The following is a 22,294-nucleotide window of genomic DNA, read 5'->3' as shown; positions in this document are numbered from 1 at the left end:
AGGGAAAGGAAAGAGCTTGCCCAAGGTTCAAAGTGAGACCCAGACAGAGCCTGGGCAGGAAGCTGCATATCCTCTAGGAGCACAGGGCCCAGTGGTGGCGGCAGCCGTAGACTTTCCATTACTTAAACGATTACAACAGGTACCTGGCCTGCGCTTAGTACTTTACCTGCATTGCGGTATTCAGTGGCTGGGGGTCGGGTGGAAGCTCCTGAGATGCTGACTGGCAGTAGGGGTTCGGATCAGGCCTGACACAGACTGGGAAGACCCCTGGTGCTGTCCAGGCCAGCTCTGCCACTTGCTCATCTGCTGGGTAATCTTATTCTAGTCACTCCATTTTTCTGTGCTTCAGTTTCCTGGACCCAATACATGGTGGCCTTGGTAACTGAATCTAGTGTTAATGATTATCATTATTATAGCTGAGCCCATGCTAAGTATTTTTACATGTGTTAGTATATTTAAGTTACCTTGTTTTAAGTCTCATGCCAGCCCCATGCGGTAGGTCCTGGGATTACTGTATTGCCATTTTGCAGATGAGGGAACTGAGGCCTTGTGAGTACAAATGAGTTGCCTAGGAACATAAAACCAGACAATGGCAGAATCAGGACTCGAACGCAGACCAGCTGAGTCTAAGCCCAGTGCTCTTAAACTTTGGTTCAAATTGAGATCAAGTCAGGTTACCCTGGGTAAAGGTGAGTTTGTGGTTTAGGTTGAGTCGCATGAATTTGCTAGTGTTAGACTGTTTGGGCCTAGGAAAATGGCAGTGTCAGGATCTGAACAGTAGGGATCGCTATGGTGTGCTGCTTGGTGAGGACACAGACCAAGCCACCTGGCACCTTAGGCATCTCTATGACTTAGAGTCGGCACCTTTAGCACTATGGGCTTCAACTAGGCCTGGGAGGGCCCAAGAGGTTGTCCCCTGTCATTATGGTGGATCTAGACTCAGCCAGGCCCAGGTGCTGTAACTGACAGGTGCTACGATACTGACACATGCTGTCGACACCTGACATGCTTGTTGTCCAGCTCTAAATGGACAGTTTACACCCTGCCGAAGTAGCACTCCTCCAGCAGTTCGTTTTCCCCCGTGCCACCGTCTTAGGCTGTCCAAAGGGATTTGTTTGGAGAATTATTTGAACATGTTGAACATTTTCTTTATTTTATAAAATAGAGTGGAAGCCCGGCTGGCATGGCTCCGTGGACTGAGCATCATCCCATGGACCGAGTGGTCCTGGTTTGATTCCCAGTCAGGGCACATGCCTGGGTTGCAGACTTGATCGCCAGTAGGGGGTATGCTGGAGGCAGCTGATTGATGTTTCTCTCTCACATCAATGTTTCTCTCCCTTCCTCTCTCTCTGAAAAAGAAATAAAAAAAAACATATAAAAAAATAGGGTGGAAAACAAAAATGAGTGTTGCTAGTAGTGATAACAAAACTCAAGTATCATAAGCATCATGAAAGGGCAACATGGCTGGGGATGATAGGTATGCCGAAAACAGAGCGTCTCCTCCCCTGCGCACCCAGCCACATGTTCATTGCACTTGAACGGTTGGCTCTGTGTGAAATTACGAAGGAAAAGGATGAAAAAAGACAACATTAAAAATATGTATGAAATGCTAGAAATAGATGCCCAGAGTTTAGTCTGAAAGACGAGAGGTCATTTGGGATTTTTCAGTTTTTTTAGGGTCTCTGGGGCAGAATTTCCAACCCCTATCACTTCTGCCTCTTATGCTGTGGGCATGAAAACAATGTCTTCCCGCCGCTTTACAGACAAGTTTGGAGGAATGCCGTTTCCAAGAGGCTGTAATTGATCCTGTTCTTTTGCTCCCAGTGAAATGATATGCAAACCATTTTCTGCTTTGTTTCTTCTGCTGAAATAATACAACAGCATTCCATTAATTTTTCCCGCTCAGGCCTCTCCATTCATTGGTCCTTCACCTTTCTACTTCCCTTGTGTGGGCAATGGGGGTGATGTGGGCTCACCCCATTTCCTGATTGACTCTCCTGAAAGTTGGCAGGAGGTAAAATATTACAGAGCTGAGGAAGGAGGCACTGGAGTGACCCAGACCTGGGGGGTGTTGGACAAATGACATAAGGACCCTGTGTGCCTCACCTGTAAAATGGGAATATTGTGTATGTGTATTGAGGGCCTATTGAGAGGATTAAATAAGGTATTTGCTGGCCAGGCACTAGCACCTGCTGGGAAGTTCTTCACCGGGGAGCGAGTCTGGATGCCCACAGGGGCCAGGCTAGAGGCCTGGGTGGGAGGCAAGAGGCACAGGTGGAGACTGTAGAGAACCAGGCATGTCAGCTCTAGTTGACTGTGGCCATGTGGGACTGTGTGTTGCTGTATTAACTGGTTTTTAAAGAGAAGTTGGAATGTGGCCTTTTGCGGGGTTGGGGGTGGGCAGGGTAAATGCCTTTATTTTTACATATTTACTCTCTGGATCAAAGTCTGCCATCTGGTTTTGCCAGTTTGCAACTTCCCGTAAGCACTCGTCAAAAGGTAGCTGCTGCTGTTTTTATTCTGGGTCCTGAAATTCGAAAAGCTTGAAAACAAAAAAGATTTCTTGTAACCGACGAAGTGGCAGAGCTTGACCTGAGGGAGGAGAGGCTAGTTGCCCTCTTCATTTCTCCCGGGCAGGGCGGACTGCATACCTTCACTGTAGAAATATCAGTGTGCTTGAGTTCTGGGGCCTCTCCAGACCCTGCCAGGGTTGTTTCTAAATATAGAACACATGTGCCAACATTACCTTGCTAAAATTGGAAGGATTCTGAATTTGGGAGCAAATGTGTGTGAGAGTTTTGAACCTACATTATATGAACTATGATCACTATTATAAATGTTTCCACAAAGCTAGGGAATGCTTCTGGCTGAAGAAGCATTCCCTAGCCTGGGCGTTCCCCCCACGTCTGCAGCCTCCACATTAAGGTCCCCCCAGCAGTGGCCTGGGAGTCAGGATCCCCAGGTATTTGTCATTCAGTCCTCATGAGACTCCAGACAGCCCCTTGTTCGCCCAGGGCCTAGGTCTCTCCGTCTGAACCAAAATTTTATGATTTCTGAAAATTTCATTTGGTCAGCCTTATTTCTCCACCTCCCACCCCCAAATAAGAAGATTAAGAACTGGCACTCTCTTACCTCCCCCTGCTTGGAGGGCTGGGGGAGGGCAGAATATTTTAACATAAGTAGATTTTCCCCCTCAGCTTGGTAGGAATAAATCTGCAGCTACTGTTTTATTGGAAATCCCAGCTGAAAATAAAAATGGTGCAATTCAATCTCAGATTTAGCTGGTTACTTACTTTTCACTGAGTCCCCAGGGCTCTGTGGTTGCTGGGTTTGTGTTGGCAATGGGTGCTCCGCTGGATTTAAAGGGCCAAGCAAATTTGGATCGGAGGTGTGCTGACTCCCTCTCACCACTGGGGGCAGATTTTTCCAGCCTAGAGGAATGGAGCAGGGGGTGGCGGCCAGCTCACCCCTGTGTCTGACAGCTGGTGCTGAGCAGCAGCCTGATGGGTGGCAGTGGGTGGAATCCGTCCTCCCCCTTGGCTAATGCAGGTGTTTTGGGTTTCTCTTGTAGGCTGACGGAGCCAGTGCGGCTGGAAGGAAAAGCACGGCGAGCAGGTACACGCCCCCCACCCCAGCCTCACAGCTTAGCGGAGATCTCTTCCTGGTTCTCCTCTTCCACCGGAAAGGAGGGATGGTCCAGGCCGGCCCCCTTTGCGAGAAGTATCCGTTCTTCCCTGGAGGGTGTGCAGTTGTGGGCAGCACTTTCCAGCTCTCCTGGCGTCCTCCGTGGGCACCTGCGACTGGAACCAAGGGTGACCCAATCCAGAATTGGGCCTTTGGCTGCTTGAGTTGGGGGGAACTTAGGGCTGAAGCACAAGACTGGGCAGAAAGACCTGGGCTTGAATTCCATCTCATCTCCTTCGTGGTGAATTCCAGGGGAGCCAACCCCCTCCTAGTCTGGAATCAGCTGGCCTGGCTTAAGTCCTTTGCTTGCCCCCCCGAACTGGTCACTCCAAAGCAGGGGAATGGAATACCCTGCTGAGCCAGACCAGGGGTGGATCCTCACCCTTGGAGCTGGCAGGAGATGGGGAGGGGTGGTCCCCAAAGGAAAGCTAGGCTCATTACCAAAGAAGGGAGGAAGGGATACTGGCTGGCCCCCGCAGTGGATGTCCATCAGTGGCACAGGCAAGCACTTGATAGACGTAGTCCTGCTGCTGGGGCTGTTCCCTTGGGCAGACTTTATTTGGGGCATTGGAGGCAAGAAGTGAAGAGACAGATGAGAGATGGCCCCCCAGGCCACACCTGTGATCTGGAAGAGGATCTAGGATTACCTACCGACACTGGGGTCAGATCGTGAATGTCAAGCAGAGGAGTTTGCCCTTTAGCCCATGAAACACTCTTTTTAAAATGTTAATAAATTTTTGTGGGACAAAAGGGGTTCTGTGGCCAAATAAGTTTGACGGACAGTGTAAGGTTAAACAAAGTCAAGCAATTTCTTCACGGTGTAACTTTTCAGAGCCTTTCATGTGCCAATAATGTGTATGATCGAAAACATGAGAGAGAGAGGGGGAGAGAGGAGAATGTCATGTTTCTCAAACTTAGGGAGCCATAGAACCCTTTTATTGAGGTTCATCGCATGGAGAGAGTGTTCCTTGGGATAGCCTTTGGGAAACCATGGGAGCTGTTCAAGTTCTCTGAGCAGACAGTGCCACGTTTCAGGGAGAGCACCCTGGCAGCTGTTTGCGGGTAGAGTGGAGGGATGACAGCAGGGTGGAGGGCATTGTGACCCACACAGCCCAGCCTGGGGCGGCTCCCATCCACCTCCCCGGTGTCCGTCTCCCCCCTCGTTCAGTCTGTGTTGGCTTCTCTGACCTCTGTATTTATCTAATACTCAGTCCGGGGTCAGCCAAGTTTACCTGTGGAGGGTCAGATAGTAAATACTTTATGTTTCACAGGCCGTAGTCTGTGGCAACTTCTCCGCTCCGCCCGTGTGATGCCCAAGTGCCATAGAGAAGACAGTACACAGACGGCCACGGTCTGCGGGCCCTGCCTCAGAGTCTCTGCAACTGCTGTTCCTTTGCCTGGAGTGTTCTTTTCTGGATCTTCCCATAATTAGGGCCCTTTCATACGTCAGGCCTCAATTCCATCCCGCTCCCCAGAGAAGCCTTCCCTGACCCCCTTCTTCAAGAGCCTGTGGCCTGTTCACGCTCCATAAATATTGCACTTATTTGTGTATTTTTCTCTGCTTCTCTAGTGCCAGTCGGCGAGGGTCACGTCCGTGTTGTTCACTGCTGGGCGGGCGTGTAGCAGGTGCTCAGTGCTTCCGGGCCAGCTCTGCTGGACGAGGTGGGAGTGATGTGGGAACGATGTAGGGACTGGCGTGTGGGCTGGCATGGAGGGGTGGATGGCCAGGCTTGTGAACACAGGTGTGACCCATGTCATGACCAGCAGTTGCTCAGTGCCTTGTGCCTCTCCCCTCTGGCCCTGGGAGGAGTCTTCGTTAGGACAGTGTAGGAAGCCATGGCCTGCGGGCCCGCGTCTTCAGAAGAGTGGTGCCTGGAAGTGCTTCTTGGAGTGTTGGGACCGGAAGGGGCCTTGGGCTTTGTCTGGCCCCTCCCTCTCATTGTGCCCCTGGGGAGGAGAGGCCCTCAGGGTCTTGGCTGTGTGAGGTCTTGAACCTCCCACAGTCGGGGGCTTTCTCTGCTCACCGATAGTGTGCTCAGTGAGGGTCTAGCAGGCCCCTTCCCCCGTCCTCCCACATTATTGAGCACCTGCCAGGTTAGGCCCAGTGCTGTGTGCTGTGCACTTGGATGGAGTTGATGCGAATTTATTCATGTAACGGACATGTAAGTGTCTGCCGCATGGCCGGCACTCTGCAAAGGGCTGGGTCTGCAGACAAGGCTCCATCCGTTTCTCCTGCTTCTCATGCGGATGCGGGCCTTGCCTTTGTGCGTGAATCTCCCAGACCGGCATCTGCCCGTTGATCAGAGGACAGCAGGTGGGTTTCCCCATGGCCCCGGGGCTGCCCGAAGCTCTGTATTGAGGCTTACCAGCCCACAGCAGGTTAGAGATGCCTGCCCCGCCTGGGGAGCGGGCTGGCGCCATGCATGCCATCCCTTTGCTCCCTCTGACTAGCCTAGGCAGACCCGCATTATTACCAAGATGCCAGAATATATACCAGGAAGGACCAGTCCAATCCTTAAGGTGACTTGAACTTTCTAATAATAGTGAGTACCATTGAGTCAGCTCTTACATGTCAAATCCGGGCTGACTGACGTACATATATGAATTTACTCTTAATTTATGTAATCTTCGTAATAGCCTTAAGAGGGAGGTGCCCTTATTATTCCCACTTTACAGATGAGGAAGTTGAGAGAGGGTTCAGGCTGCCCCGCTGGAAGTGAGCAGTACAGCCAGGATGCTCAGCCAGGTCTGACTTCTCTGATGCATATGTTTAACCACTGTGCCCTCTCACTTCTTGGTGTGAAGTGGTCAGTTAACAGGTGTTAATGGAGACTACTGGGGGCCAAGGGCTGTGCCATAGGCTGGGGGCTTGTTGAGAAGGCAGGGACTCCAAAGGAGCTAACAAGTGAGTTTATATTGATTCTGTCATTAAAGCTAATAGAGCATCTTTGGAAGACCAAAGCAGTATTATATAGTGACCCAGCATTCAGTCTGAGAAGGGACTTATGTATTAAACATTAGAGAATGTCATTGAAGGCCTTAGCTGATGCTGGTGTATTTGACCCCAGCCTTGGGTTAGAATGGCTGGGTGGAACATTAGACTCACTAAGTCTCTGTTTCAGATGGGGAAACAAAGGCCCAAGCCTCCCTGAAGTCACAGGTAGGCTAGATGGCCCTGGTCAGGAATGACCTTGAAGGACCCATGACCCTCTGACATGGGCTTCCACTCAGCTCCCATCCAAGCCACAGAACACTCGATTACCTCCTGGGGTCTGCTTTAGTCCCAGCTCCTTCCCTTTGGCCCAGAATTTTGTTACTTCTCCAGAGGGCCTCTGGCTAAACCCCAAAACCAACAGCATATGGGCTGCTAAGGAATTAGTGTTAAATTGAGGGGGATAAGGAAAGGTGGTGTTTCTGATCCTAAGAGACAACCGAATGTGGTTTGGTTTACTCCCCTGTAACCCAACCTGGGTCAGTTTTACAAGACCAGTGATCCCAGCACTTGAGGTTAATGCTGACCTGGTGTGCAGGTTACACATCATGGACACAGCTCAGCCAAACCTCACTTATTCTCAGGGGCATGGGGCTGTGCGGCCTTGACTGTGGAAAATGCTAAAGGAAATGTGGTTTTTATAATCAAGTAAATGCAGCTACAAGCTTGCTCTAATGAAGAATTATGCTTTTCTTTTGTCAGTTGAAGGTTTTCAGAGCTGGAAGGACTCTAGAGATAATCTAGTCCAACACTCTCATTTTGAGATAAGGAAATCAGGGATGGAGGAGATTAAGGGACTCATTTGTTCACTGGGTATACCAGTTGCCTAACAAATGGTCAGGATCAAGTAGACAGGGGGATTGCTGGGGCGGGGAAAGATGAGAAATAGTCTCAGTCATTCATTCCACAGATACTGAGCACCTGCTAAGGGCCAGAGTCTGTCCTAGTGCTGGAAATACAGCAGTGAACAAAGCAGACAGAGTCCCTGGCCTTGTAGAGCTGATGTTCTAGTGGGAGTTGAGGAGACATAATAAATACATAAAATATGTGGTTTGTCATGTGGCAAAAGTGCTGTGGGGGGGAAAGTAGGCAGGGGGATTAGCGAACCAGAGGGAGTATTGCATCACTAGGAAGGTGACATTTGAACAAGGATCTGAAGGAGATGAGGGACTGAGCCAAGCATTCATGGGGGAAGCACATTTCAGGCAGAGAGAACAGTAGGTGCAAAGGCCCTGGGGCAGGAATGTGTACATCATTTTGGAGCAACAGCAAGGAGGCTGATGTGGTTGTTTAGGGCCTTGGAGGCTGTTATCCTGTGTGAGGTGGGGAACCACTGGGGATTTTGAGCAGAAGAGTAACATGAATTTGGCTTTATTTAAAAAAATTTTTTTAAATTATAAATTTGGTTTTAAAAGGATCATTCTGGCTACCAGGAGAAGAGGTAACAGCAGGGGCCAATAGATTATCAGAAGTGTTGCTAAGGGTTCAGGACAGGCAGGATCTTAGAAGGTAGGCTTGGAAGTGAGTTTCTAGAAGGTTATTTTATCCAGACCTAAGGACTCCAGTTTCACAAAGAACTGTGTGAGTCCTGCATCCAAAGTGCACAGCTTCCTGATTGGTCTTCGGAGGGTGTGGAATAGCCATAACCCGTGTGGCTCCAGACAGCTATCTTCCTTGTCCTCTTTCTAGCCCCACTAAGGGCCAGGCAGTTTAGCACAGTGTTGAAGAGCCCAGGTGGCCTGGGTTCAGATTTTGGCACTGTCCACCTCCTGGATATGTGACCTTGGGCTAGTTACCTGACCTTACTCTGTTTCTTCATTGGTAAAATGGGGATTGTACTAGTACCTCCCTCATAGTGTTGTGAGTGATAATGATATTAATAATTTAAATGTTACTATTATTGTGTAATAATACTTTATATACCCTTAGCACAATGTCTGGCCCATAGTAGGTGTTCAGTGAAAGCTTGGTTTTATCACGTCCCCATCATGCTGGATTCCATTCCTAGGAAGAGGTAACAGTGGGGTGGCAATTGATTTCTTATAGAGTCTAGACAATGGAGAGAGGGCTGGAGGCAGGGATAAGGTGCGGATGGCGCTTGTATTTGTGGAGGGCCTACCCTGACCCAGCTATTTTGCTATGCAGTGTATGCATACCTCATCTGGTCCTCCCAGAGCCCCTCCGAGGCAGCGATCGGCATCCCTCTTCCTCGGAGGGAACTGGGAAATAGACCTGTCCAACGTTACCCAGATAGTCAAATGGCTTTGGGCCAGACCGAGTCTTGTTCTTTTTAGCCAAAATTTTTCACTGGTGGACCATTTAATTTGATAACCACATGTGTGTAGCTGCATGATTGTTTTTTGAATAGCATATTCTTGTTGTTTGGCATTTTGGATTTCAGCAGTAAAATAAAAGTAGCCCTAAACAAATTAACTTCATTGGCACAAAAATTCACAGTAACCGTGGGCCCAGTCAGTGAGCACTGTGGTGTTAGCAGAATGAATCACATGGGAACTCTGGGTGTGTTTTAGTCAGCCTGCTTCTCCTCTCTCGACTCTAGGTTAATGCTCCTCTTATTGGAGCTTATTTGATGTCCAGAAATGTATATTTTCACCCTACCAAACTTCGGGCAAAGTTGGCTCTGAAACTTCACTTCAGTTCAGTGCCAAAGTAAGTGTGTGTGTGTGTGTGTGTGTTAGGGGATGGGGAGTGGAGAGGGGCAGGTGCTTGTTTGGTGGGCAGAGTTCACTGTGCTTTATCAGGTACTGTTAAACCAAGACTCTGTCAATAGGGTGTATTTTTGAAAATTCAGACACATCCTTGGGTTTTGCCCTGTGGAGACAGCCACAGAAATTCATATTTACTTATGCACAACAAAATTGGTGAATCGTGTTTGCCAAGTGGCACTGTGGCTCTTGAGCTCGGCGTGGTCCTGCAGAGTGAAGTGATGGGTCTCTAGGGAGCCTCTGCTCAGTCCCCCCACCAGCTCGGGTCTCCCACTTCTGCTCCTTGAGCAAGTTAAGAAACTTCTCGTGAAGCTGCAGCGGTCAGTTCCGAGCGTTTGGAAGTCCTGCCTTGTCCTGAAGAAGTGCCGTCTTGAGGATGGTAACTAGGGTGCTCTGACCTGTTCAGTTCCTCAGTGACCAAAGCCCTTGATCTGAGAAAGCAGCTCGGGAAATTCCCACAACCTCATCGTCTGTCTGTCTGAAGGGAAAAATCCTCACCCTTAGCTTCAACTTCCTTTGGGTGTCTTGTAACACGTGATGTTAAGAATGCCAGCATACTCCGAATCCACCTGGATCCCTCCTGCCTTCCCCTTTGGCAGTGAACTTGGCTTGGCCGCAGGGTGTCCTCAGCTCTCCGCCTCATCATTGCTGAGTGGAGGGGACCATGCCTGCTATTCCCATTGTTTTGATTGGGCCTAAAAACCCCTTCTGCACTCATTTATGAGTACTTCATCCATGACCTACGAGCCCATATGTTTCATAGTTTCAACTAACTTTTCATATTTTGTCTGGCAAGTGCTTGATAAGGATGGGAGGGAAATAAGCAACATTTATTGAGCCCTACTATGTGTGCGGTGCCATACTGGGCGCCTGTGTGCATCTCTGTGCTTGAATCTTCTACACAACCCTTAGTGGCTCGTGTTCACCTCCCCAGCCTACGCGCGAGGAGAGGGTGTGGGCAGGTTAGGGAGCCTGGATCTAGAGGTCCACACATCTAGTTAATCATCCCGATACCTTGGGAGGACCTGGACTGTGTAGTTAGGAGTCTCGTTTGTGTGTCAGGGGGCAGCGTACCTCGGGGCAGTGAGGGACCAGGCTGGGTCCTCACCACAGAGTGTGTGGACACAGCTGGCTGTGCATTACAGACCTCAGCCTGTCGTCAGCTGGCCTCCAGGACTGGTGGGTGGAGTGTGGAGGGGAGGAGGCCAGATGTAATGCCAGGATGGGGTTGTGGGGCACTGCCGTTGGAGGGATGGCATCCGGACAACACCGGGTGTCCCACGTTAGTGTGGGCAGGATGTTGGAGGGGAGGTGATCCTGTTGGGTAGGACTTTTCATTTTAAGGAGAAAGTGGCCAGAGGCATTGTAAGGGTAAGGGATGGGAGCCAAGTCACAGCCTTGGCAGGAAGTAACGTTGGTGGCAGAGGGAGTGTATTTATTCTGCTTACACATTGTTCAGTGTGAGGACCAGCGTAAGGACTGCCTCACTCTTCACTGATTGAGTTACCTGCCCTGGTGTCTGCTTCGGCCCTGTGGGCGCCTCAGAGGTGCAGAACGGTGGGCATGGGCCCCTCTCCGGCCTCCCCTTCCCCACCTGCCCGTGAGCAGACTCCACGTGGGCGAGAATTCCTGAGTGGGCAGGTCCCTGCAGTGGGTGTTCCGAGAGCAGCGCACTTCGCTGACGAGCCTTGCCCCCTGCCAGGCCCTTTGGAAGACGAAGCCGTGCTCCCATCCGAGACGCGGCGAAGTCCTTTCAGCGGCCCGGCCAGCCTTCCGTGTGCCAGGACCCGGGAAGGAGGCTCCCGGCTTTCCCCGGGGCCCACCTGCTCCACGTCGGAGTTCGGGACGTGACGGCGTCGTGAAGACTCCCCGCTTTTCTCTGTTTCAGGTTTCAATTAACCAGGGAATTAACTCTTAATGTTTAAATCTTCACGCTGTCTTTCTGAGCTGCAGAGTCACCCCGTGTCGTGGCTGACTGACACCACGCACTGACGACAGCTGGGCGCCCGGGAACGACCTCAGACGAATGGTGTATGTCTGCGTTGTGGGTTATTTTGAATTTCTAGACTGTTAGAGTTGTTTAATAGGTTAATAGTTTTAATCTATTAATCTCACCTCTTCTACTTGACTATTTATTAAAATATATCAGTGATACATGACAGAAATGGCAGTGCTGGTAATTCCGAGGGTGATTAAGGCTCGGTGATAGCGTGGAGATTTGCGGCGTGGGTGGAATAGAAAATACGGATGTGGGCCTCCTTGCCGGGGTTTGTGGAAATGGGGGTTTGGCTGTAGGTTCCCTCTGTTGTCCTTCCAGGCTAGTGGACAGACGGGGCGACCTCCCCCCCCCCCATTATGATGTCCGTCCTTGCAGCGAAAAACAGGGGCCTCTTTCTATCCAAAGGTCATGTGTGAGCACAGCAGTCATTTTAAAACATGTCAAGGAGAGTTGGAGGTCAGCGGTGAACACAGAGCCGATGCATGTTGCTCCATGGCAGAGATAGGTCCCCTCATAGCATCTAGCATGTGCCCCATTCAGTCAGGATACTAAGGGTACTGCAGGAAGGAAGGGTATGTGTTCCCCATCTCTCTCTGTTTTTTTTTGGTAAATATGTTTTTTAATTGATTTTTTAGAGGAAGAGGGAGGGAGAGAGAGAAACATCCATGTGAGAGAGAAACATTGATTGGCTGCCTCCTGCACACCCCCTACTGGGGATTGAGTCCACAAACCCGGCATGTGCCCTGACCAGGAATGGAACTGGGACCTCTCGGTCAGTGGGACGATGCTCAGTTCACTGAGCCACACTGGCTGGGCTGTTCCCCATCTCTTGGAGCTTCCAGTCATTTGGTCATTTATTTGTTCATTCAACAAGTTGTTTTTATTATTTTCTCTTCCCTTGAAGAGAAAACAGAAATCATCCAAGTGATCAAAAGCACAAGAGTTAGAGTTGGGCAGACCTGGTTGAATCCCGCTTTTGTCACTAGGAAGCTGTGGGATCATGAAAAAGTCACGCTGCTTCTCTGATCCTACGTTTTCTTATCAGTAAACAAAACTGCTTGCCATGTAGGGCACTGTGGCGTGAAGCACCATGCCTGGGACGTCATAGCCACTCGGGGCGCCTTAGCTGCCCTCGTTCTTGTTTGAGTCTTTTGCATCATCATTGCCACCACCACCAGTACCTCTCACCCTGCATGCTGTCGTATTTACGTGGGGTCTTGTTCTGTTTTTACCATTCAGCAGGTCTTAGCTGACATCAGCCAGGGGCCAGGCACAGGGATTCAAAAAGCAGGGGGGTGGAGGCCTTGTTTCTGGAGGTCTCCCAGAGCCATGCGGAATTACAGGGGGCAGAAGCCTGTTAGAAGCAGAGGGGGCATTCCTAGAACCACTGGTATGAGACTGCAGGCCCCCTGAGGACACAAGTCTGCCAATTGATGATAGGATGGCGACCCTGTATGCTCGAGAGTTGGTGTCATTTTGCAGTATCAGATCATCACGTGGTATACGTTCCACTTACATGTGTTCTATGCCAGTACTATCTCAATAAAGCGGGTGTTCAAGTATTACCAGACTACTGGCACTTTAGGAAGTAGGAAGAGTGTGTTACATTTGCGGAAATTTCCATCGGAAAGGAAATAGATAAGGCTTGGATGGAATAAGCGTCACTTATTCAGTTGGCTCGTGAGAAACATCTCCAACCCATGTTAGGCCAAGGGAAGGTGGATGGGGCACTGCTGCCTTCCATTCTGAGCATCAGTGGACAGTGAAACCATCGACAGTTCCTTGGCGGTGCTGCTGGAGGGAGATACTGCGGAGGCGACGCCGGCATTGCCTTCCAGGCCCGTGCCTTGGGTCCTTAAAGGAACAGGTGCTTACTGATTACCTCCCACGTGCCAGGTGCTGCTGTAGGTGCTGAAATGTGACCGTGAACCAATGAGACAAAGTCCCCGTTCTGTTGTAGCTCGTGTTCTAGTTGGGGTGACAGACAGTGAAGAGGATGAGAGGTAACAAGTGTGCTGGGTAAATGCTGAGCAGAACACATAAGGCAGGGGAGGGGTTGGAATGTCGGAGGCCTTGGGTCAGGCAGCCAGGACATCTCCACTAGCACTGGGATGTGTGACCGGGATATTCGAACCTGAGACCCTTCAGTCTGCAGGCTGACGCGCTAACCACTGAGCAACTGGCCAGGGCTAGCACTGGGATGTTTGAGAAAAGGCCTGAGGATTGGAGAGCTCCAGCCATGGCGGCATCTGGGGAGGGGCAGAATATTCCAGGCAGAGGCCCAGGGTAGCAGTTTGCCTGTGTGCTCAGGGGACAGCTTGGGGACCAGTGTGGCCAGTTAGGAGGAACGAGAGAGGGGGAGTGTTAGCAGACGAGATCAGCAGGCACAGGGGGCATGTCATGGAGAGCCCTGAGGGTCGGGTGGGGACTGTCGCCAGTTACTCTGGGTGAGATGAGAACCGGAAATGGATGTTGAGCCGACCTGGTTTAGTTTTATAGGCTTGCTCTGGCTGCTGTGTTGAACCTTGATTTGGGGGCCAACGTTGGGCTGGGGTAGGAGCAAGGAGACTGCCTATGAGGTTATTACAACGAGACAGGAGAAAGGAAGGCGGCTTGGATGAGAGTGGTGGCCGTGGGGTGAGGGGAAAGGAGAGCTCAGGTTCTGGGCATATTTTGAAGGTGGAGTTTATAGGATTTGCTGGTAGATTCAAGACAAGGCTAATTCCAGGGTCTGGGCCTGAGGAGGTGGAGGCATGGAAATGTTAGTGAAGGAAATGAGAAGAATGCTGTTTGCTGGTGGCATCTTAGACCCGGGGTGAGTGGGGAGAGCACAGGGGTAGGCGTCAGAAGAACAGTTTCTTGAGTTGGGCGGAGGGCGTGGCAGCGGCTCGGTGTGGACCTGTTACGTGTGTGTGCCGGGAGTTCAGGGGGCAGGGCCAAGCTGGAGATAGACTTTGCCATTCATCTTCATTCACGTAGTTAATATTTAAAAGCACGAGTCTGGAGAAGATGACTTAGGGAGAGAGTGTGGATAAAAATAGAAGAGGTTCTAGAGCTGATCTGGGGCTGGTGAAGAGGGGTCAGCAGAAGGCACAGGAGGGGCCGGAGGTGAGGCCCACCAGCAAGCACAGAGCAAAGTGGGGAAAGAGTCGGATGCAGGGGGGCGGGTGGTTCCTCAAAGGATGGGCTCAGTGAGGACCGAGAAGGGACCATTGGATTGAGGAGCATGGAGGTCACAGGAGGCCTTGGGAAGAACAGCTCCGGTGGAATTGGGGAGACGATGACCTCATTGGACTGAGGAAGCACTGCCAAGGAGGGGCCCCCCGACATCTGCAAACAGATGATCGTCAGCACTCAGATCATTGGTAGGTGGGCGGATGGGCAGAGTTGGAGGACTTGGTCCTGCAGCAGGGTAAACACGGCCTGTGAAGTCATGGCTGGATGTGCGTTAATTTATTTAACACCCCATGCATCCGTGTGCTCATGGAGAGTGTGTTTAAGCACAGCTTGAGGTCAGTTAACCCTCATTCCTAATGAGTGGAGTCTTTAATGAAGTTGTATTCTAGAGGGAGTTAACGGAGTCATCATTTACACACTGTGATTAGAAATTTTTTCCCCTACATTGTTTCAGGTGCCTAAAGAACCAGAGTAAATAAGCAGTAGCCGTTGGAAGGGATGGAGGGGTCCTCAGGCTGAGTCTTGGGGTATGACTGGATGCACTGCTCCCCATTCTGTGCAAGGGGATAGGGCCCCTGCTGGATTGAGGTCTGGCCTCGTCAAGGGCCTGGGACATCAGAGTCCAGCTCCCTCGTTGTGCAGATGAGAAAACTGAGTCAAGCAGGGGCAGGACTGAAGTGTGGCCTGCTGAGGACTTCTTCCAACTACGGCAACTTGGTGGGACTTGATAGACCATCAAGCATTCGCATTTTGGGTGGAATGATGTAGAAATTGTACCCAGAAACAAAGTTGTCTGACTCACTCCTGGGCACCCGGCATCACCTGGACTCTTTCTCCAACGTGGCCAGAGGGCTGCAGGGCTTCGTGGGACCGGCTCCAGGATGGGAGGCAGAAGAATTGTTTCCAGAACAGACTCATCACTGGAAGTTGTGAGACCTCAGGCATGCCGTTCCCTCGCTGTGTTGATTGAGTCCCTGCTGGGCACCAGGCTTGGTGCACGAGTCGGACGTGATGTGAAGGGGGCTGTTCTGTGTTTTGGATTCTCCCTCTGGGCCACGGGGTCTTATGAGCGCCAGATGTGATGGGGTAGGTCTAAGCACTTGGAGAACCATCTGGTAAGACCCAGAGGACGAGATTTGTTTCTGAAAGCTCCCCAGGCAGGCTCTGTGGGTGCCTTGGACTGGCCAGATGCAGTAACAGGGATGAGTAGGAGCGAAGCAGAAGAAAACCGAGGGTCGTGGAGGGCCGTGGTTTGCAAACTTAACCACTTTGGAGCTGTTTCTTTAAACTTCGTCTTATGTAGTGTATTAGTTTCCTATAGCTGCTGTAACAAATTCCCACAAACTGGGTAGCTTAAAACAACAGAAGTTTGTTCTCATGGCTCTGGAGTCCATTTAGACAGAAGTCCAAAGGCAGGGTGTGGGCAGGGTCACACTCCTCCAGGCTCTGGGGAGAATCTTCGCTTTGCCTCCAGTGGCTGCAGCATTGTTTGACTTACAGCCACATCACTCAGCCTCTCCCTGTGGTCCACGGCCGCCTCCTTCTCCGTATCATCCCTGTTCTGTCTGTCCAGCCTTCTGTGAGTCTCTCTTAAGGACTTGTCATGGCTGTAGGGCCCATCCGCATAGTCCGGGATGATCTCATTGCAGAATCTTCAAATTAATTACATTCGCCAAGAGCCATTTTTCCAAATAAGGTCTCATTCACAGGTTCTAGGGATGATTAGGATGTGGGCATATATTGGGGGGCCACCATTTAGCCCACTACAGGGAGATAGAAGCCCACATATGTATACATCAGGCCAAGCTGTGCATATCAAAGGGAGAGTAGGGATCCTGGAGCCCTACCCAATATCACCCTCCTCTTTCAGGCCTCATGGGTGCTTTGGGGCCACTGCCATGGAACCCTGAGGCCTTTCAGGAGCACACTTTGAGAACCATTGCCTTAGTGAACGGCGAGGGTTCTGAGGGAGTTCCTTGGGCGAGGCCTGCCTGGTCTGGCTTCTCTCCCAGCACCTGGCACAGGTAGTAGCCAGCGACCACCGACACCGTGTACTTGCTGAGAAATCTCCTAGAGCCCGACTTTAGATTTTATGTTGAAGTGTGACTCGGGTTAAATATAAAATTCATAGCGTATCTTGAGCAACTATTTTGTAGTTATCTATATATAAATCTGTTTTACAGAGACACAAATAGAATAGATTGTGGAGTGTCAGCATGTAGATGGATTCCGAGGGCTTTTCACTAATATACCTAATGATTCGTGCTGAGAATATCCAAGGCCTCCACTGTACATTTAAATGGATATAATTAAAATAATGAGCTCTATTTTAAAAAATGATATAAGAAAAAAATATTTTACAGAAGTTAGAAGGAGCCGCGCCACTAATTCAAAGTGATGTAAGTACTCCTGTGATCCCATTGTTATTAGGACGCCTAATTAAATGCAAAGCAGCCGAGAAAAGCAACATTTGGGCTTGTAAATCTGAAGCGTGAAGCTGGGGAAGAGAAGTTGCCTGTGTCCTCTGCGCAGCGAGGGCTCAGGGTGGCACATGGGAGGGAGTGTGCCGTGTGCCCTCGTGCCTGTGGGCGAGTGGACGGCTCCACAGCTCCATGTGAAGTGCCGGAGCCGCCTGTGCGGGGCGGGTGGGACGTTCAGACAGGCGTCTCGCTCCATCTCCAGTGAGCAGGGCGGGCTTCCCAGAGGCGGGGATGTCATTCTCACGACAGCCGCCATGGAAATCTGTCCATCAGCTCCCTGGCCCATCTGCCCCCGCCCTGGCAAGGATTTTGGTCCCCCTTTAACAGACAAGGAAACTGAGGCTCAGAGAAGGGAGTCTTTTGCCCGAGGTCACAGGGTATGCGGACACCCAGCCTTTCTGACTCGCAGCAGCTCCTCTCTCTGCAGGACACCACGATGCTAGTGAGGTCCTCAAGAGCAGGAGGGGACACTGAGTCCGTTCAGATGGCATGGTCAGTGCTCACAGGACTCGGGCTGAGCTTCAGAACGTGGGCAGTGAAGAAAGGGCTGAGGCAGGGGACCCAGTGTTCCCTTCCCTGCCCGTGACCTCCGCTGTGGGGAGCACTGGCAGGTTGTGCACCCGCTCTGGTGGGCCACTTTGCCGGTCCTGGGGAGCACTGTGCTTGGGCAGCCAGGGCAGGGACTAGCGAAGGCTAAGCCGGGAAGAACCCTCAGCTGCCTGTCCAGCACCCCACCCACCCCCAGACCTGTGGGCTATAGTCTTGCTGGGTGGCACTGAGGGTCAGACAGGACCCTGGCTGACCACTGGCACCCACGTGGTCTCGGCTAGGGAATGGGAATTCCAGCCCTTTTTCACAGTTCTTCACCAGCATGGTCGTCTCTCTGAGTCCATTTAGACAAGGTCCTGGATTTACATTTTTGCAGTTGATCCTCACAAGACCTTTTGAGTAGGTGTGGGGGGTCCCCGCTTCACAGATATGAAAACAGGCTCAGAGAAGGTCAGGGTCTCGCTCAGTGTCACCAGCCAGGAAGTGATAGAGTTGGCATTTGAGCTCCTGTTTGTCTACCTCCCCAGCCCCTGCACTAAAATCTATGCAATGTAAGAACCTTCCCCTACGTCCTGTGCACACTCCCTTCCCCCACCCCCATAAGACAGTTGCTGCCCATAGAACATCTCCCCTGGGGCCACTATCCGCGGTCCATGCAGGTATTGCCTGGTTGTCTCCGCATCACAGCGCTGAGAGGTAGGTGCTGTGTTCACCCACTGTGTGGGTGTGAAGACAGGCTTGAGGTGGAGGTAGGTATGTGTGAAGTCATTTAGGCAGAAACCCACGGCTTGAGAGGGGCAGTGCTGAGAATTGGCCCCCAGGTGATCCTACTTCAAACCCTGAAGTTCTTTCCATCTCAAGTCCTCACGTCCCATCCCTGCCCGGCCGCCAGCCAGCCTCTGCTCCAGTGCCGCAGGGCCAGGGAGCTCCTTACCCAGCTTGTCCCCTCCTGCTGCTGGCCGGCCGGCAGAACTATCTCCCTCCACACCCGCCACCACCACCACCCCACCCACAAAAATTAAAAACAAAACAAAACAAAAAATAAATATTCTCCCTCTCTAAGCCATAGCTGTCACCTTGTAACTTCTCAAACCTGTCGGTCCCGGTTTTGCTCCTGGGCCTCCCCAAACTCAAATGCTTTCTTTCTGGGACGGGATAGGCACGGCTTCCTCCCAGGGGGCCCTGGGCCTTAGCAGGGGGGCTCAAGGGCAAGAATGGGTGCCATGGGGGCTGCCATGGGTGCGGGTGGGCAGGCTTCCCTCGGAAACTTTCTCTCCCAGGCGGGGAGCATTAGCTGAGAGCCAGGATGCCTGCATCAAATCTTGGTTCCCATGTGACTCTGGACAAATTGTTTCCCACCTTGTGCCTCAGTTTCCTCATCTGTAAAATTAGGGCAATGCCAGGACTTACTTCACAGGGCTGTAGCTGAGGATGAGAAGAGGCCGTGCGTTGGAACAGTGCCTGGCACATAGGAAACTGTTGAAGTGTTTCTTAAATAAATACAGGAAATGGATGCTGAGGGGACTGAATCACCCAGGTTTACGTTTCCCGCTGAGGAGAAGGGCACAGGTCAGATGGTGTCCGCCCGGCATGGCAAGCACACTGGGAGGAGGTGTCACTGGGCCCCCCGGTGCCGAAGATGTTCTAACTATTTGTCAGCTGTTAGAGGCCAGGCACTGTGCTCAGTGCTTTTCAAGTGTTGATTGAAATCCCTGCGAAAACCCTGTTAGCTCCATTTCGCAGATTTGAAAACTGAAACTCAGAGGTTAGGGAGCTGGCTCAAGTCCCGCAGGAAGTAGCTGACCCGATAGCCCTTGCCTCTGGCTGGTGTCCCCTCCACCTGTCTTTTCATCCCTGTCCCGTTCGTCTGAGTCCTGGCCTCATTGGCCAGATTTCTGTAGCATAAGGAGAGATGAGCCAGCAGGCAGGTGGTGGGGACCATGTCCAGCCCAAGGTTAGTTAGCGCAGGCTGCCATAACAAAATACTATAGATTGGACACTTTCTCACAGTCTGGAGGCCGGAAGTCTGAGATTAGGGTGTCAGCATGGTTGGGTTCCGGGGAAGGCCCTCTTCCTGGCTTGCAGACAGCCACCTTGTCCTCACATGGTGGGGACAGGGACAGAGAAAGAGCGATCTCTTCCCCTTCTAAGGCCACAATCCTATCAGATTAGGGCCCCGCCCTTATGACCTTATTTACCCTGAATTACCTTGTAAAGACCCTCTCTCCAGATAAGTCACAATGGGGATTAGGACTTCATGTAAATTGGTGGGTTGAGGACACAGTTTAGTCCATAGCACCTTCCCAGTGGCCTTTCTCAGACCTCTTGTTAGCTGGGGCCTTCTCCCTCTCTCTGCTCCGTTTCTCCACCCTGGCAGAGAGCTGGGGGGGACAGCGGAGGTGATGCAACTCACGCTGTTGTGGTAGATGGAGCTGGAACCGAGAGGAGGAGAGTCTTGTCTACAGTCACACTGCAAGTCCACTGTAGGTCCAGGATCAGAACCCGGGTCCCTGCCTCCCAGTTGGCTGCCAGTGGATCTTGCCTGTGTGCCTCTGGTCTGGGCCTGAAGCTCACAGTGCAGAAGGCTGGACAGGCCTGAGACAGACTTGATTTCCTAGTTTGTGCATGTCTCGGCTTCCCCACTCAGACAGGAGTCATGGTGACAGTCCCCTGCCAGAAGGCCGAGGGGGCCCTTATAATAACATGGTTCAGGAGTAGATGGCGGGACCTGGCTCATGCCTCGGCCTGCCAGCAATCTTGTGTGTGGCCCTGAGCAAGTCACCGCTCTGCTCGGGCCTCAGTGTCCACATGTCCCACCCACCTCAGTATTGAGCTCTTACCTCGAGGCTGTTTTGTGATATTTGAAGAGCCACCTAGAGGCCAGCGTGTTGGGCGCCAAGTGTTGGCTCCGGGACATCTCAAGCAAGTGAGCCGTTTTGGCTTATAGCTTCCCCATCTGTAAAACTGGAGCGGGGACGAGCTCCGGTGAGATCTCCAGGCCTTCTGCCAAGGAGCGAAGGGAACAGCACCAGACACTTTGCACATCGAGCCACTGAAGCCCTTGCTGCTGCAGGTGCGGCTGGAGGACTGGCCGCACCCGCCTCAGTGGCGCTTGTTCGAGACATAGACTCTCAGGCCGACCGGCCTGCTGACCCAGAATCTGCATTTTACCAACATTCTCAGCTGATTTATGTGCACGTTGTAGCTTGAGAAGCGATTTCAGCCAGCCAGAGCTGCCCTCGTCGGTCTCTTGTAACTGCAGTTACAGGAGTTCCTTGGCACATCTAGCTTCCCCATCTGCAAAATGGGTGGAGTTGGAGCCACGCCAGCCCAGTATTTTCAAACTGCTTCTTGGAGCCCAGGGTCCCCTGGAGGACCCTGAGGGGCAGCCATGTGCTTCAAGGAGAGGTTTATTTGAGGTGGGTCTGTAGCTAAAGATTTTGCAACCCCCTGGGGTGGGTCTGGGGTCCACACTGAACAGACTCTCTTCTTTCCCAGGGAGCGCTTGAAGCGCAGCCAGAAGAGCACCAAGGTGGAGGGGCCAGAGCCCGTGCCGGCCGAGGCCTCCCTGAGTGCCGAGCAGGGAACGATGACGGAGGTGAAGGTGAAGACAGAGGTGCCCGACGACTACATCCAGGAGGTGATCTGGCAGGGCGAGGCCAAGGAGGAGAATAAGGCAGTCAGCAAGGATGGGACCGGCGATGTGCCCGCTGAGATCTGTGTGGTGATCGGCGGCGTCCGCAACCAGCAGACCCTCGGTGAGTGCTGGTCGGAGAGCGCTGGGGTGGGACAGAGTCCCTGGCTGAGAGCCTTTGGCTGCTGCCCTGTGCCCTCAGGGAGAGAACTGGGCTTAGACATACCTTTGCTGGCATAGTTCTAGCCTAGAGCTCTCTTCTTTCCACCTGACGTGGCGAGGCCTACTCATCCTTTGAGACTTTTAAGTCAAGTGCCTGGAACTTTCTGTGGACTGGTGAGTCCCTCCTGCCTTGGAGCTCCCTGGCCCCGGGTGGGTCTGGCACAGTACATGTTGCCTGGGGTCCCAAATGCCTGTCTGGATTTCTCTTCCTCTGCTTTACTGGAGACTCCCGGGGACAGCTCCCAGTGCAGGTCCTGCTCAGAGCAGATGCTCAGTCAGGGTCGGATCGGTGGCACTGGTCCCTTCCCCTGACTCTTCTGATCTGGGCCAGGCTCCGAGGAGCTCTGGGAGTGAGCTTCTTAGACATCATCTCTCCCTTCACTTTCCAGCATGAGCCAGGGGATACCCCTTGGGCTGCCTGCATCCCCACCAGGTTCGCAAAGGCCCAGCAGATAGGTTTCTGTAGCATAAGGAGAGATGAGCCAGCAGGCAGGTGGTGGGGACCATGTCCAGCTGGAGCACCCACACCCCAGGTGCAGAGGGGGGTCCTCCTCGCTGACTACAACTAGGTGGGGGTGGGTAGGCCAGCTCTCTGGACATACCACATGCCAGAAATGAGAATTTTCATGTAAATTGTTTTGGCTTTAAATGTTGGCAACTAATTCGACTTGAAATGTGCCAAACGAAACATGTCTGTGGGTCAGTCATTCTGTGGGCCCGAAGTGTGCAAACCCAGGTCTGTAAGCTAGAGTCCATGTGCCTCAGCCTGCCATCGAGGCTTGCCTGGTCTGTTTGGGGGTGCCTTCCTATTCGTGCCCCATGTCCAGTGTG

At 51.9% G+C, this 22,294-nt stretch overlaps 1 protein-coding gene across 2 annotated transcripts in view; it reads left to right on the top strand.

Moving 5' to 3' along the window:
• ZNF618 (zinc finger protein 618) overlaps positions 1–22,294 on the top strand; it is a 163,000-nt gene that overhangs the window by 90,304 nt on the left and 50,402 nt on the right. For both annotated transcript variants that reach the window (XM_036261081.1, XM_036261080.1), the window contains exons 2-3: positions 3,572–3,615; positions 21,106–21,365. In XM_036261081.1, the coding sequence (XP_036116974.1) occupies positions 3,572–3,615; positions 21,106–21,365 (304 nt within the window). The remainder of the gene's footprint in view (positions 1–3,571; positions 3,616–21,105; positions 21,366–22,294) is intronic.

This window comes from Molossus molossus, unplaced genomic scaffold (genome assembly GCF_014108415.1).
Source record: "Molossus molossus isolate mMolMol1 unplaced genomic scaffold, mMolMol1.p scaffold_m16_p_14, whole genome shotgun sequence".
NCBI lineage: Eukaryota > Metazoa > Chordata > Mammalia > Chiroptera > Molossidae > Molossus > Molossus molossus.
The sequence above is the reverse complement of the archived record's forward strand: the minus strand, read 5'-3'. Positions and strand labels throughout refer to the sequence as shown.